At 40.6% G+C, this 13613-nt stretch overlaps 1 protein-coding gene across 2 annotated transcripts in view; it reads right to left on the reverse strand.

Annotated features, from left to right (window-relative positions):
- Nucleotides 1–1504: 1504 nt before the first annotated feature.
- The window catches only part of LOC108757238, a 42434-nt gene continuing 30325 nt past the window's right edge, over nt 1505–13613 (reverse strand). For both annotated transcript variants that reach the window (XM_018501693.1, XM_018501694.1), the window contains 4 exons: nt 10885–11057; nt 8966–9173; nt 4532–4908; nt 1505–3109 (listed from right to left, as the gene is read on the reverse strand). In XM_018501693.1, the coding sequence (XP_018357195.1) occupies nt 2824–3109; nt 4532–4908; nt 8966–9173; nt 10885–11057 (1044 nt within the window). In that variant the 3' untranslated portion in view covers nt 1505–2823. The remainder of the gene's footprint in view (nt 3110–4531; nt 4909–8965; nt 9174–10884; nt 11058–13613) is intronic.

Below are 13613 nucleotides of genomic sequence, written 5' to 3' on the forward strand. Positions count from 1 at the left end.
ACGAATTCTTCATCGTATAGAACCCCTTCTCTTCCCTCGCAGGGAATCTTCGCGATCTATTCAACATTCATTATTCGAGAGATAGTTGCCGTTCTTTGCGATTTATTGCATGCAACGCATGACGTACGCGAAAGTATCGTCTTTAATCCTGTCAGCTCTTCCTCTCTCTTTTTTCTTTTTAATACCTTCAAGAAAGCATAGTATACTTTAACCAAGTGTATATAGGGCTTTCGTTTATCATCGTTTTCATCGATGCTAGTGCATCGAATTTGAGAAATATATTCGGCTTACGCGAATTTCTCATTAAAGAGATATCGACTGAATAGACTATATATCTCTTTAGTGCTGCTCCATCTCCCTATCGAGTCTGAGCAGCAAATACTTTGATTTTTCAGGCAATCGTAACAAAACTTTGCCTACTATAAACATTTGCTATTTGTAGCACATGGTACTTGCGTAGAAAAAAAAAATGAGATGATTAACGACCATACTACCATTCATGCAGGTCGAGGTACTAAATTTTCCGCGGGATAAAGTAAAAATTCACAGAATGGAAAATAACGATGATTCGATATAATTGACACCCCAAAAAAGAGAAAGGATATGTTTCGTTCTAATATTACTATTTCTTCGTGATATTTCACGGTCGTAGTATTTTACTATGGCATTATACATATATATTTACAAAGTGTCAAAACGATATCAAATCGCCGTTACTTCACGTAATTATTCTATTTACACACAGATTGTGTTCGCTATCTCTATATAGTCCGCAAAATGCCAGATGGACTTACCGACGGTGTCGCCTCTCTTATGAGAAGCTTAAGATCTGCACAAGCATGGATCGGAGTCGTTACTCTGGAGCGCTTACACAGTAAGCATCGTGCAAATTGTAAGCTTTCGATGTGATTGACCATAAGGCATTTCTTGTTACTCTTCGCATCGCGCACATTTATGCATTTAGAATGGCTGCTTTCGTTACGCAGACCATTCATTTTCATGTATCATACATTTTCTCAAAAAGACTTTACAAAATAGATTTCGACAATTTACAGCGTCCACATATCACTTTATCAAAAGCTCGATATTGTTACAAAAATTTTCTGAAAAATTATTTTTCTTTTTGGAAAAATAACTTTCGCCTTCTAGCACAAACTTCGCTTACTATTTCTCTTTAAGCTCATTTATATTAGCTACCGTTTCACCTTTTAAATACAAGTGCCTTCAAATATTAAAGACACGCCTCGAAAAAAATCGATAAATACATTTTTACAATTAGAAATTCTGACTAATTACGTTAATGAGTCATTAGCAGTCTCAAACGTACATATCTTTCTCTCATTAAAGAATCGTACACGAGAAAGAATTATCGAGATATATCACAATCTAAAATTATAATAAATTACAATAAAATTTCTTCAATCGTATTAAAAGAAAATATATATATATATATACGAATATACATATCTTCCGATCAGATATGACACCAGATAAATATCGTCAATAGCATGCGTGCATTGTTATTGATATGAAATAAAAGAAGAAATCGGAGGTGCAGAATATCTCGGGAATGACACAAATGCATGCAATAAATGCTAAAGTACACATGCATTCAAATTTATTATTGTGCAAAGTTATATTATTCACAGTGCATGAACAACCGATAAATTCCTTCGCTACAATTAGATTCAAAAATTTGTTTATATCATCATGCACGTGTTTGCAGAAAAATTTGCGTGCACCAGCTATTTTCCGAAAATTCATGATACCTTTATGAATTTATATACCTTATGTCTTTAAAGCGCTCGATATAGTTTGTGTGTTTCATATATTTACAAAGATGCAGGATAAAAAAAGTTGAAATAAACGTTCGTTGTTAAGGAAAATTGACGATATTACAAGCAAAATCGCAGAATACTTGGAACAAATAGGAAGCTTAGCAATATGGAATCCAAGTACCATTTCCTAAGTAAAATTCGATGTAAATGGACTCCCGTCCGTCAAAAAACTGCCAAGTCCATTTTATGTTTTCAGTTTTATATTTTTCGGGAGGAAAACTAAACATTATCCTCCAAGAAAAATAGTATATATAATGAGTAAAATATATATATATATATATCTATAAATAAATATTTTACACTTCAACAATAACATAGGCTGCTGCTGGCGCGCGCAATTTAGAACGATAAGAAAATAACTATCAACATAATCGTATGTTTCGATGCATCTTGTTCTTGCGTATTAAAATAGAATATTAAAATAGAAGAAGAACGGGGATATCTTTAATTGCGTTTGAGATTCGTTGCCAGACTCTGTACAAAAAATTTAATCAACGGCTCAATCACGAATCTATCATTCTTTCCAATAAAAATATACATGTGATACATACTCAGATTTACAATTAGAATAGTCATAATTTCCATATACAAAGACCTCTTCATTGTTCTATCACGTAGTTATGCCGAATAGGTTACGTCATGATATGACTTATGGCCAAAAGTTGTCAAGTATTGTAAAAATTTCGCATATAATCCGTGATAAATAAAGATATACATATAAGGCAGTGAAGAAATCAGTCGGCAAATCGTCTCTTCGAACGCACTGTCGAATTCAACAAGTAATTTAAAATTAACAATGAAGACCGCGACAGACAAAACGGCGCGCGCTTGCTAAAAATCCGCGGACAGCCTTACGCCGCGGGCTCGATCGCGGATCGTTAGAGAATCCGACCGATTCTCGATGTGGAAAGAATATACACATCTTACTTATTTTTCGTCGAAAATCAGTAATGATTCTCGACGTCGATATCTTTCGAATACCTGCTCATACCGGCGGTGGTCCCCTGGGATAGCGTACTTGCAGCGTGAACCGATTTAGCGTGTTCCCAGCCTCGCAACAGTACGGTCTCAAGAAATAAATAACAGCAGCGAAAAAGACGGTGAGAAGGGCGAAAGAGAATTTTGCCACCTTGCCGATTCGCTGGATTCTCACCCAGCTCTGGGAGATCGGCTTGCCATCGAAGTCGTCTTTCGTCTCGCTCCTCGTCGTCGACACCGATTCTGCGTCGCTCCTCGACGTATCTGTACCGCAGATAGTTCTCTTGCGCTTGCTAAAAAAAATAGGAGAAGAACAAAAATATTTCGACGCTCGGAATAAGTGCTGTTTAATCATTACCGGATACCACGTGTATTAGCGACGGGTATCGATACGTTTATTATATTTTGGTAAATTTTGTTTCGTCAAATAATGCGTCGACCTGCTCAGTCGGGCATATATTTGGCTGTTTGGAGGAGAAACTTGCGGGAGTTCGCGACAACGAAAATTAATTTATACTGTCCCACGGGTCACGATAATACGAGCAAGCCGGTAATAGCAAAGTTCGTCGGAAAATCAATTTGGAGATGCATGTACGTAACTTGGAAGTTGCGAGATTGGACTCGCAATTACAGCTGGCGTTGCCAGCTATTCCTCCATTAGCATTACGTAAGTGTATGGTTGTTTAACTTTTCTGCAAAACTCTCTCGCGTTAATTCGCGAACGGTAAGGAAACAGGCTTCAAACGTACCGTTTCATTAAAATCCACCTGTTTAGAAGAGTCGCGGAAGAAGATGAAAAAGAGAAGAGAAAAGGAAACGTGGCGAAACGGAAGATCGTCAATCGAAGAAAATGCTACTGACTTTTTATATCTCTTTTTATGACTCGGGGAGTGCGGCAGATGTTTCACGCCCGCGAAACTAAACCTATTATCGCCACCACCGAGCGGTGATTGAACGTCCCTGTAAAAAGCATCCTTAAAACAAAGTTAAATGAGATATACCGTGGTGATAATTGGAATCTGTAATTATAGTATATTGGTGAACATTATGAGATTGTTACTCGGCAAATAAGAGGAGAAGAATAAAAACCGGCCGCTCTACTCTTAAGTTACTGACGACGATGATACATTATTTCTCCAGCCGAATATTTTGAATGCCAATAACGCAAAACAATGTGAAATTGCGCAAAAAATTCGCGGCTCTTGTGGAAGACTATAATCTGCTGTATGATTACAATTTTTTGCGTTTTAAGATGTGCACTACTGAGAAGAAATAGTGCGGTTATTATGCTCGTTCTCGGCAAAGTTCTTATATTCAAATGAGTAGTCGCCTAATGTCCAACGCAGGACCAACGACCTCGTGACGATCTCCACATAATAGTCGTCTTCATTCTTCACTTCCCATTTCGACCACGTTATGCAAATGAAATGTGTCAGCGTATAAGCAGACAGTTCTTCAATTCTGAGTGGAGCCTCAAATGTTTTAGTAAATTCGGCGACCGTTGTGCTTATTTATGATGCGGATTTCGATCGTCACCTCATCCGGATGGCGTAAACGAAAATCGTAATATCGATTATTTACATTTACAACCGAGTCGATTGTCTCCTCCTTTTGTCTTCTGCTTTTGAATAGAGCCAGGTGAACAAGTTTCCACGCGTTTGAGAGATTTGGAACTGCGAGATAAGAACTGATAAAGATCTGATAGGGCTACTTACTCCGCGGGATAATTAACCTGGCTGGCTGTTCGTTTGATGGCACGCACATCCATGCTCGCTCGTTCATGCGTACGCACGATGAGCTCCCTGCACTGCTTCTGCAAATCGCGTAGCTCAGTCTCGGCGTACTCGATTCTCTTCCAGAGGTCGGCCAGGACCTCGCTGCCCGGTGTCAGTTGGGTCTCCAAGCTACGCGTAAGTCGCCGAAGCGCGGCCAATCTGCGCTCGCGCTCGCTCAACTCCTGATCGCTTCCACTGTCGGAGATTCCACTGTCGGAGAGTGAGCCACCTTCTTGCGTGTGATTGCTCGCGGAACTGCCGGTGAATTTGCCACAGTGCATCTCTTCCGTCGTTGCATCGTTCAGCACCGCATCATTCTGAAGCACAGTTATATACGTCTTACGTTTAGTACGATGATACGGGGTGTTAAAAAAAAAAAAAGAAAAAAACATTCAGCGTTTATACACTGAAAGATAAGATTGCTTAAATATATAGCATTTTTATAATTCGTTGTAGCAGTCAATTTTTGGTTGCGTTAGCCTATCGAAGTCTTACATTAACGTTGCGAATAGGCTAATGCAATAAAAAATTGGCTCCTGCAACCAAAAATTGACTGGTTGCTACGGCCAATTAAAAATGCTACGGCATATTTTACCATTCAATTTGCTGCAGCAGCCAGTCTTTTCTTTCAGTGTATAGTGTATGTATATATATATATATATATATATATATATATGTGCACACCATATTGAGTAAAAAAAGCGATCATAAATAAGTGTGATATAATATGAATGGATTGTAAGCATATATAGAAAAAAATTACAGTTAAAGCAGCCTCCGAGTTAATGTAACATTCTAAGTTATTGATCACGATGGTTAAAGAAATCTCAGGCGGACTACAATGAAACGATCGACGTGCGACGGATCGCGAGATTCTGATAAGTGGCGAGGTATACCCGAGAGGACACGATATCGAATATTGTATAATCCACTCTCTTGCGCGTCACCGGAGGGCATCGAAAAGCGTATAAGACGATTATATAAAGTGTAGGGAGGGAGAAAAGACGAAGGGGTGTAAGGTGGAAAAGTGAGAATAAGGTAGGGATGTTCGATGTTAAATTGATCACCACGCGATATGTTAACGAACGTTTTTGTAAGATTAGCATACGACTTTCCGAGATAAGTCTAGTGTCACGTGGAGTGGACGAAGATCTTTTGGACTTTTATTTTTTTTTTTCGTCACGACTCACGTGTATATAAGTACGTCAAGAGTAAATCAATATATTTTCATGAGAAAGATATATATATATACGCGTCTCGTATCAGATACGTTTGCACTATGGATGTGCGATGGCATGGCGCGAATACTGGCGAAAATGCCAGTGGTAGTGGTCGAGTAGTAGACAGACAGCCGAGAGAGGAAGGGTAGCTGCTGCGGAAGAAAGGGTAGGTTTAGGCTGTTTGCAACGGTGGAGACGGAGGGAACGAGCCTCCGGTAATGAAAAGCGCGATCCGCATACCAAGTAGCAACCTTCAACCTAGCCTATATATAAGTCGGTATACTCTCTCTCTCTCTCTCTCTCTCTCTCTCTTTCTCGTATAACGAATAGTAGGTACGAAGTGAGTCGAGACGGAATCCACGTTGGTCCGAAAGACCAATCGCGCGAGAGAAAACTGCGAGCAACTTCTTATTTCCGGTTACATTCGTGAAAAATATATACATATATATATATATATATATATATATATGTGTGGGTGTGTGTGTGTGTATACATAGATATATATATTTATACATGTATATATTGGTATGTGTGTATGCGCAACAAGACGTGAAATATTTCATATCGGACGCACCCACGAAAAAAGAGAGGCGAGATAAAAAGAGTCCACTCGTTTATCTGCGCAACGCAAAATCCAACTCGTTCCTCGGAAGAAGGCGACCAACCAAGAAGCGAAATATTTTTCCTAGATGTACCTACATTGAAATAGTAATCTACTTCTGCCTTATTCGCATGTGCTTCTTTAAATGTTTGTTATACATGTGATTGGCAGGATCGGAAGATCGGCGATTGATAAACTGGTTTATCGTAACGAAACATAATATTCGGCGACACCATGCACCGGTTGCTATACAAGCCATGGGCCAGACGAGAGCCTTGCTCTTACCCGCGGTTGATATTAAATTTGTATTTTTACGCTGATTCCACGGGCCATTCCCGTACGTGACGCGAAAGGGAATCGTTCGGGCGATTAACGATCGGAGTTCCCTGGGGAGCCGCTGGCTCTGAGATGGCCAACACCCTCGATAGCAACTCGGACTCGCTGGATCGCCCAGCATCGGAACTTATCTTCTTCTGCTTGCTACGCAGTGGCGGTCTCGCACATACATCGGTTAATATTTTATTTACTACCTATCAAAACTTATGGATTCTTTTTGCGAACAACTGATGCGTCCGTTAGACTTATGGACTTACAGACTTGCTGGTTGATTTCGAAGATTCGCAACGACACGGAAAATCTTGCAGTATTTGCATAATTCAACTACACGCGTGTATATATATATATATATCAAATTAGATGGAATTATAAAACATTTTCGAAATTTGATAATCTATCACCGCACCACCGTCTTGCAGATAATAAATGCAAAAGGAAATAAAAAAATTGCCAAAAAAAAGAGGCTGTAATGTCGAGTGCTTTATCGTAGCCTTTCCTCTTCTTTGGCTCTCCGAAATAGAGGTGCCTGGAGAAGAAGGGACGGAGGGCTGATGGAGAGGGGGAGGGGGCGAGGGGGAAGGGGGTTGTCGCGAGGGGAAGATGAAAGGAGAGGAAGAGAAAGGGAAAGAGAGAGAGAGAGAGAGAGAGAGAAAAGGAAAATCGTAATGTCAAGTGCATGAAATTATTCCCTCGAGTGCTGTAGATCCGGCAAGACTAAGAACTTTTCGGATTATACCGCCTTGACGGGAGTTTGAATACGTTAAAATATAGACGCGATACACATGGAAAGAAGTAGAAACGAGACGAAAGGAAAGGCTCCTATTATTGGAGTGAGAGTATTGTGTCGCGAGTCGTACGTCTTCTTGACAGGCGAAATGAGCGCGGGGACAATTGGAAATTGTTACGAAGCCTACCTACACACGCCGATACGCGGCACCGAGAGCAGTCGAATACAAGTGCTGAGAAATACTGAAAAATACATTTGAATCGTATCAATTATTTTTCGCGCAAAAAATCAAACGGCGGTAATTGACAGCTTTAATTTCGGCGTGTCGCGTGATAATTTTCATTCTCGTGGTATTAACAATATTTTCCCGCATCATTGTAAAAGTTCGAACGGACGGTTTTTCCTCACACGAGGCAGGCTAGCTCTGAATAGGTGCGCGAATTTCCGAAGATCCGAGCAGTATGTCTTCCCGACAGACTAAACGAGCGGGTCGATCGAAAATCGCGGTTGCGGACCTGCCACTCGCTGCAGCTTCAACTACTTTTCCTACGTCCATAAAGCAAAGAACCCGAGACGTAGAACCGGGCTTGCCAAGAGATTTACTTTATATGCAAATTAGAGACGGATATAGTGGAAGTAGGGAGATGTGATGGCGTTTAACGGAGACGCGATATCGACAAGTATCATCTGTCAAACGTACCCTCCGACCTGTGTGCCCCCTTCCCGCCCCTTCCAGTCGAAGATTTATCTCTTGACGTGCGCCATATGTGGCGTACGTATATACAACTCTCGTCTACGTAACGTTCAATTATTTTTACCCCTTCCAAAAGTTTTCAACGCTATAAGCTCGCTGCAGATAGTTTCAATACCGCCATATAATATAAATTCTAGAAAAAAATTGTCTTATTTCTAAAACATCCGAGAGAAACGGGTACATTCCAAGATCCACCCACGCAATTGTGCTTGTTATGCTAATCGATATGATAAGAAGAAAACGGTCGATACGGTATCTTCGGTGAAATCTGTACCACGCAATCTGAGGAACGCGATTTGCAAGCCGATTTAGCGTGACGTATATCGAAAACACGGGATATACAATCCGTATTATAATCTCGCTATCCTTTAGGTAAGTTACATCCCCGAGATCCGCGACTCTCCGCCAATCTATATGGGGGAATGGTTTTATGCACACAAGCGATGCCTCTGGGAACCGTTACCCCATCCACTGGCGTTGAATAATTGCTAACAGCCATCTAACCGATTGAAAATCAAGGATGCGATGGGGATATCTGATATAGGATTTCGGAAGATTTTCATAGTTCGCTAATCATAATCGTCAGTTAAGAAATGTCCAATTTAAGAAAAGATAAATGTAAATTATAACTACACATAGATTGCTCGGTATATTTTACTGTTATCGCTTTAATTGTTAATTCATTGGAAAAGAATATTAAATTTAATTGGGGAAAAAAAAAAAATAGAAACAATACCTGACAATTGATGTCTTGTTCCTCGGACAAAAGCCGCGCGACGTGACAAACGGAAGAGGCAACCTCTGAAGTGACACCCGCTTGCATATCTAAGGCCATATCCAGAACTTCCAACGTGTTCTTGTCTCTCTGCAGAGCGGACTGTAGTTCGGCCAAGCGTATACCGAACTGCTGCATAGCTTGCAAAACGCACAGCTGCTGAGTGCCTCTGGAAAGAAAGAAAAAAAAAAAATGCGGACGTACGTGTTAATGTGAATCGTGCATTTGATTATATTTTACATTACGTCGCAGAAATTTTTTTTTCTAAATTGCGCAATGATAATAATTTTCAAATAAAACTTCGCCATGTTATAGAGGTGTAAGTAATAATGTGAACTAGTAGTATTAACTATACTTAAAATTAGAGGTTTTTCCTGTTTCATTTGCTATAAATTATTCATTACTTCTCGAAAAGGGTGAATATAAAGAACGCGAAGCAAATTTGGGCAGAAAAATCATGTGAGTCAATACAATAAAAAACGAAAAGAGGGTAAAGCCGTTGCGCAAACATTAAGACGTCGAATTATTAGTAGGCCCTCCCTCCGGCACTATCGGCAAATAAAAACACTTTATTCCAGGTCAATCTGTGAACGTCCCTAGCGAATGAATCGAAGTAGGTTGATCTGTGCGTCCCTTTTTCGCATTGGCGTATCCATCGGAAAGGTGAAGAGTTGATGTATTTGTAAGACTTGCATATTTTACGATAATGATAAATTTTTGATGAATATTTCCTTTTCAATGAATTGCCGATTAATTGCGCGAATAATTCAAAAGGTTCAATAATCGTTCTTTCTGGAAATCATCTATCAAGAATAGAAGTGTCTCTTCGTAAACCAAACGAAGGGATAGGATTGACCTCTGTAAATCCCAATGGGTCAGTGGTAAACCCCTTTTTGAATGGCCTAAACCCCTATCAAAGGGGGAAATCGAATGATCATATGGAAATTAAAAGAGGGTTGTAATGATCGCGCTAACTATTCGTCGTTGCTCGTATGAAGAAAAATATTATTGCAAAAATTATTGTTCACAAAATTACGAAAGTTTAGTTTCTAAAATTACGAATTTTATCGAATAAAATGATAAAACATTTCTTACAAGTAATTTAATTTCGGTATAAATGTTAATTGTGTGTAAAGAGAGAAATCACTAGTTTATAAAAGAAAATAGATTTTATTTTATTTTCTAAATTAATAAATAAGATTCATGTTTTTTTTTCTCTTACATTTCACATTATTTACGATAAAATAACAAATGATAAATGTTGCGATAGAAAAATGCAAGAAGATATTGCGCTGTCCCTTCCGAATCTCGATCGATTGCTTTTCTGTTAGAACTGTCACTCGGAAAAGGTCCGTGATTAAACGCGATCTCCGTTAAAGCTAGTAATCCCACGACACGGGTCAAAATCCCAACGAGGAGAGCCCTTACTGGCGGCGATATCTATGCCGCTCTCGGTTTCCGCTGTTTGCTTTAGTGGCTTCATTACCTCTCAAAATATTTGCCTAACGTCACACACGTCGGCCAGCAAACGGCCAGTCTATGTGATCCAGTACCAACTATTCTGTACGGGATGTACCGTTGAACTTCGCAGAGTAAGGGCATTCTACAAATTAATCAAGAAAACTACCAAACCGTTTTCTCGCCCGCTTCCTGGTGCGCGCGATTTTCCCAAAATCTCGGGTCGGTTATTAGTACACTCACATTCACGTGGAGGGCGCGCACTTTCTAATTTACATTCTAATTTATGTAGTAAAATAATTAAAAATCACAGAAATACTGAATAATGAAAAATATTAATTTGTGCCTTTGAATATTTTATTTTGCACTACTTACGATTCTCTTGATTTTCGAGAAATTAATGAAGAAAAGCAATTACTCACTTTTGGAACGTCTCGTCCCATATCCTGTAAAGATCCGCCACACCATCCTTGAGGGCTGTGCAAATTAACGGCGCAGAGGCACCGAGATCGGTACGAGGAGATGTCAGTAGATGCGCGGAGGCGTTCAGTGTGGCCATTGCCGCCTTGCGGTCCTTCAGAACAGCCAGCTCAGCCTGCGAACATAAAATATACATTTTTAGTAGCTGGCTCGCTTGCCTAACTCAAACGAATTGCCCGCGGTGCAGGGGCAAACGCGCAGGGGCAAACCCGAGGGTAAAGGTGATGTATAAAGTGGTCACACAGGCTGAGAATCCGGCTAAGAACGGATACACGTGGCATCTAAGTGAGTTTTATCGCGTATCTACCGGATAACTTTCTTTTCGTGTCCATCGATCGATCAGCAGCATCGCATTCTGTGTCCTTCACTTTTCTATCTATCGAACTAATTATCGAAATAAAGTGGACATCCTGATAAATATGTACACAATGGAGAAAATATTATATTTTATTTTTCCGGAGAGGTTTGGAAGGGGTCCATTTATGATTGATCATGAATCGCTATTTCTATCCGGGGTACCGGAAAACATTTTAGAAAGATATTAATTTTTGCCAGATGGAGCACGAAATTATTAAATTGCTTATTAATTTAATTTGTGATATTGCTACAGTAATTTAAGGAGGTTCTCGCGCTACTTCTTAGTCAATAGACAGTTTATTCATAATAATACGTAAAACAATCGAAATAATGGAATAAAAAGATTGCTAATTGTATCACCGTTTGCAGTGATCTCGTAGTACATATATCCTAGCTTTTTTCATTGAAGAATATAAATTTCTTGTAAACTGGTACAGTCAGTTTGAAGAAAACTTTACGAGAACAAACTTGAGTATTTACTTTATAATTATAACGATTTTTAAATTGCCGTCTTTTACGCAAGTATTTCAATTTAAAAGAGAATAACTACAGAATAAGGTCTCCAACTTGTGTAATGTAAAATTCTCTCTATAAATTTAAAATTAAATATCTTCAAAATACGATAAAAGTCAGTGAAATTTTTTCTACATATTATATATCGATATTATTATTAACATTTGTATTACATACGTATATTACAGACTTGTCTTATATTTCATCAAACGCGAGAACCTCCTTGCGTTTGTAAGTCCGAAAAATCTTTTCGGCGCGCAGTTCAAATAACTACGTATCTAGTAGGTATATAAATTCACATAGAAACTATTTAAAAAGTATCTCAGATTCAGCTTCGTAATAGACATTAAGACTCTTACTTGTCTGTCGTGTATTTACATCAATACATAGTTCATTATTAATTTTTGTGCTCGATCGATGTGAAAGATCGACCGAACCAAGACGTAGCACGTGTGGTAGCGAACATTGGTAGTTCTTCTCGAGGAGAAGGAAATTACTTTTAAAGAACGGAAGAAACGAGAGAGGTAGAGGATATAAGACGCGCGAGATGACCGCGAGGGCGAGTTTTACGAGCTTCCCTTCGAGGTCTCCTGCTCGTCACGCGATGAGCGAGAGAAATGGCAACGGGCTCTCGTTTTCGTTCTCTTACGCCCTGTGTCGGCCTGTGTCGTAAACCCAGGTTTATTTATGCGGTCCTCGTCGGTAGCGTCCCGCGGTAGGACGACGGGGATGTGACAACGTGACGTGGTTACTGCATCGTGGGTTTCTACAACCCTTGTACTTAGCTATGCTGGCTACTGATAAATACTCGTTCGCGTTATTTACTCTTCCCATTCGAAAATCATGTATACTCTGCTCGCTCACGATCGATGCGGAGTATCCCCTCCCCTCCCCCCCTCCCCTCCATATTGGAAAAATTTTTCCCTCCATATTGGAAACTGCACGGCATTCGCCGCGGAGTCGCTGGCAGTTAGCTGGTTTTGTTTGTGCCGTCAAGCGGGGCAAATCGCGCGATGAAAAGGAGAAACGGTCCCCCACCCCACGCCCACCCCCCAACCCCGCCGACGCGGTCGGTCGGTATTGCGAAGTGTGCGGCGTGGATTTGCCCCGGTGTCCGGCGAAAAGTGGCTGTCATTGATATTCCGGGCGCATAGCGAAGGCAGAAGCGACCGTTCCCCGCTTCTACCCCCTCCTTTTTCGTAACCATCCCTGGCTACGCTGTGCTTCTCTTCGCCGCCGCCGCCACCATCAGTATCAACGACGCATAACCAGCCACCCCTGCCGCCGACTCCTACCCTCCTCGCCGCCTCCTCTGCCCACGTAGAGAGCTCGTAGCAGACACGCACATTCCGATCTAATTCAATTTCCAATCAACAGCCAATCAATTGATTCGAATTCGGTATACAGAGCGGCCGCTGTGCGTTCGGGACTTGCATGCCTATGAGGCATTTCCGCCCTCCGTACCACCGCGCACGTACCCCCCGTAAAAGTAGAGAATTAGCTTTTTACGTCTCGTAATTCCGCGGCACTAACTGGAACAGAGATACACCGCCGGTATTCTAATAGTGCCAAGATCATCATGCCTCCCTCATCCCCCCCCCCTCCCCCGCGTTCCTATCCGTGTTCCTTTCGCGATGGGAACGTAAGACCGAATCCTTGGTAGGGGATGGAGGTTGCGACAAGAGAGGAGGTGGGTAAATTTTATTTTAAAAAAATTTCATCGACCACCGCCTTTATACGATAAATATATAAATGTACGTTTTACTCGTGATATTATTACGTGTGTGTGTGTGTGTGTGTG

Source organism: Trachymyrmex septentrionalis, unplaced genomic scaffold (assembly GCF_001594115.1).
Source record: "Trachymyrmex septentrionalis isolate Tsep2-gDNA-1 unplaced genomic scaffold, Tsep1.0 scaffold134, whole genome shotgun sequence".
Classification (NCBI taxonomy): Eukaryota; Metazoa; Arthropoda; class Insecta; order Hymenoptera; family Formicidae; genus Trachymyrmex; species Trachymyrmex septentrionalis.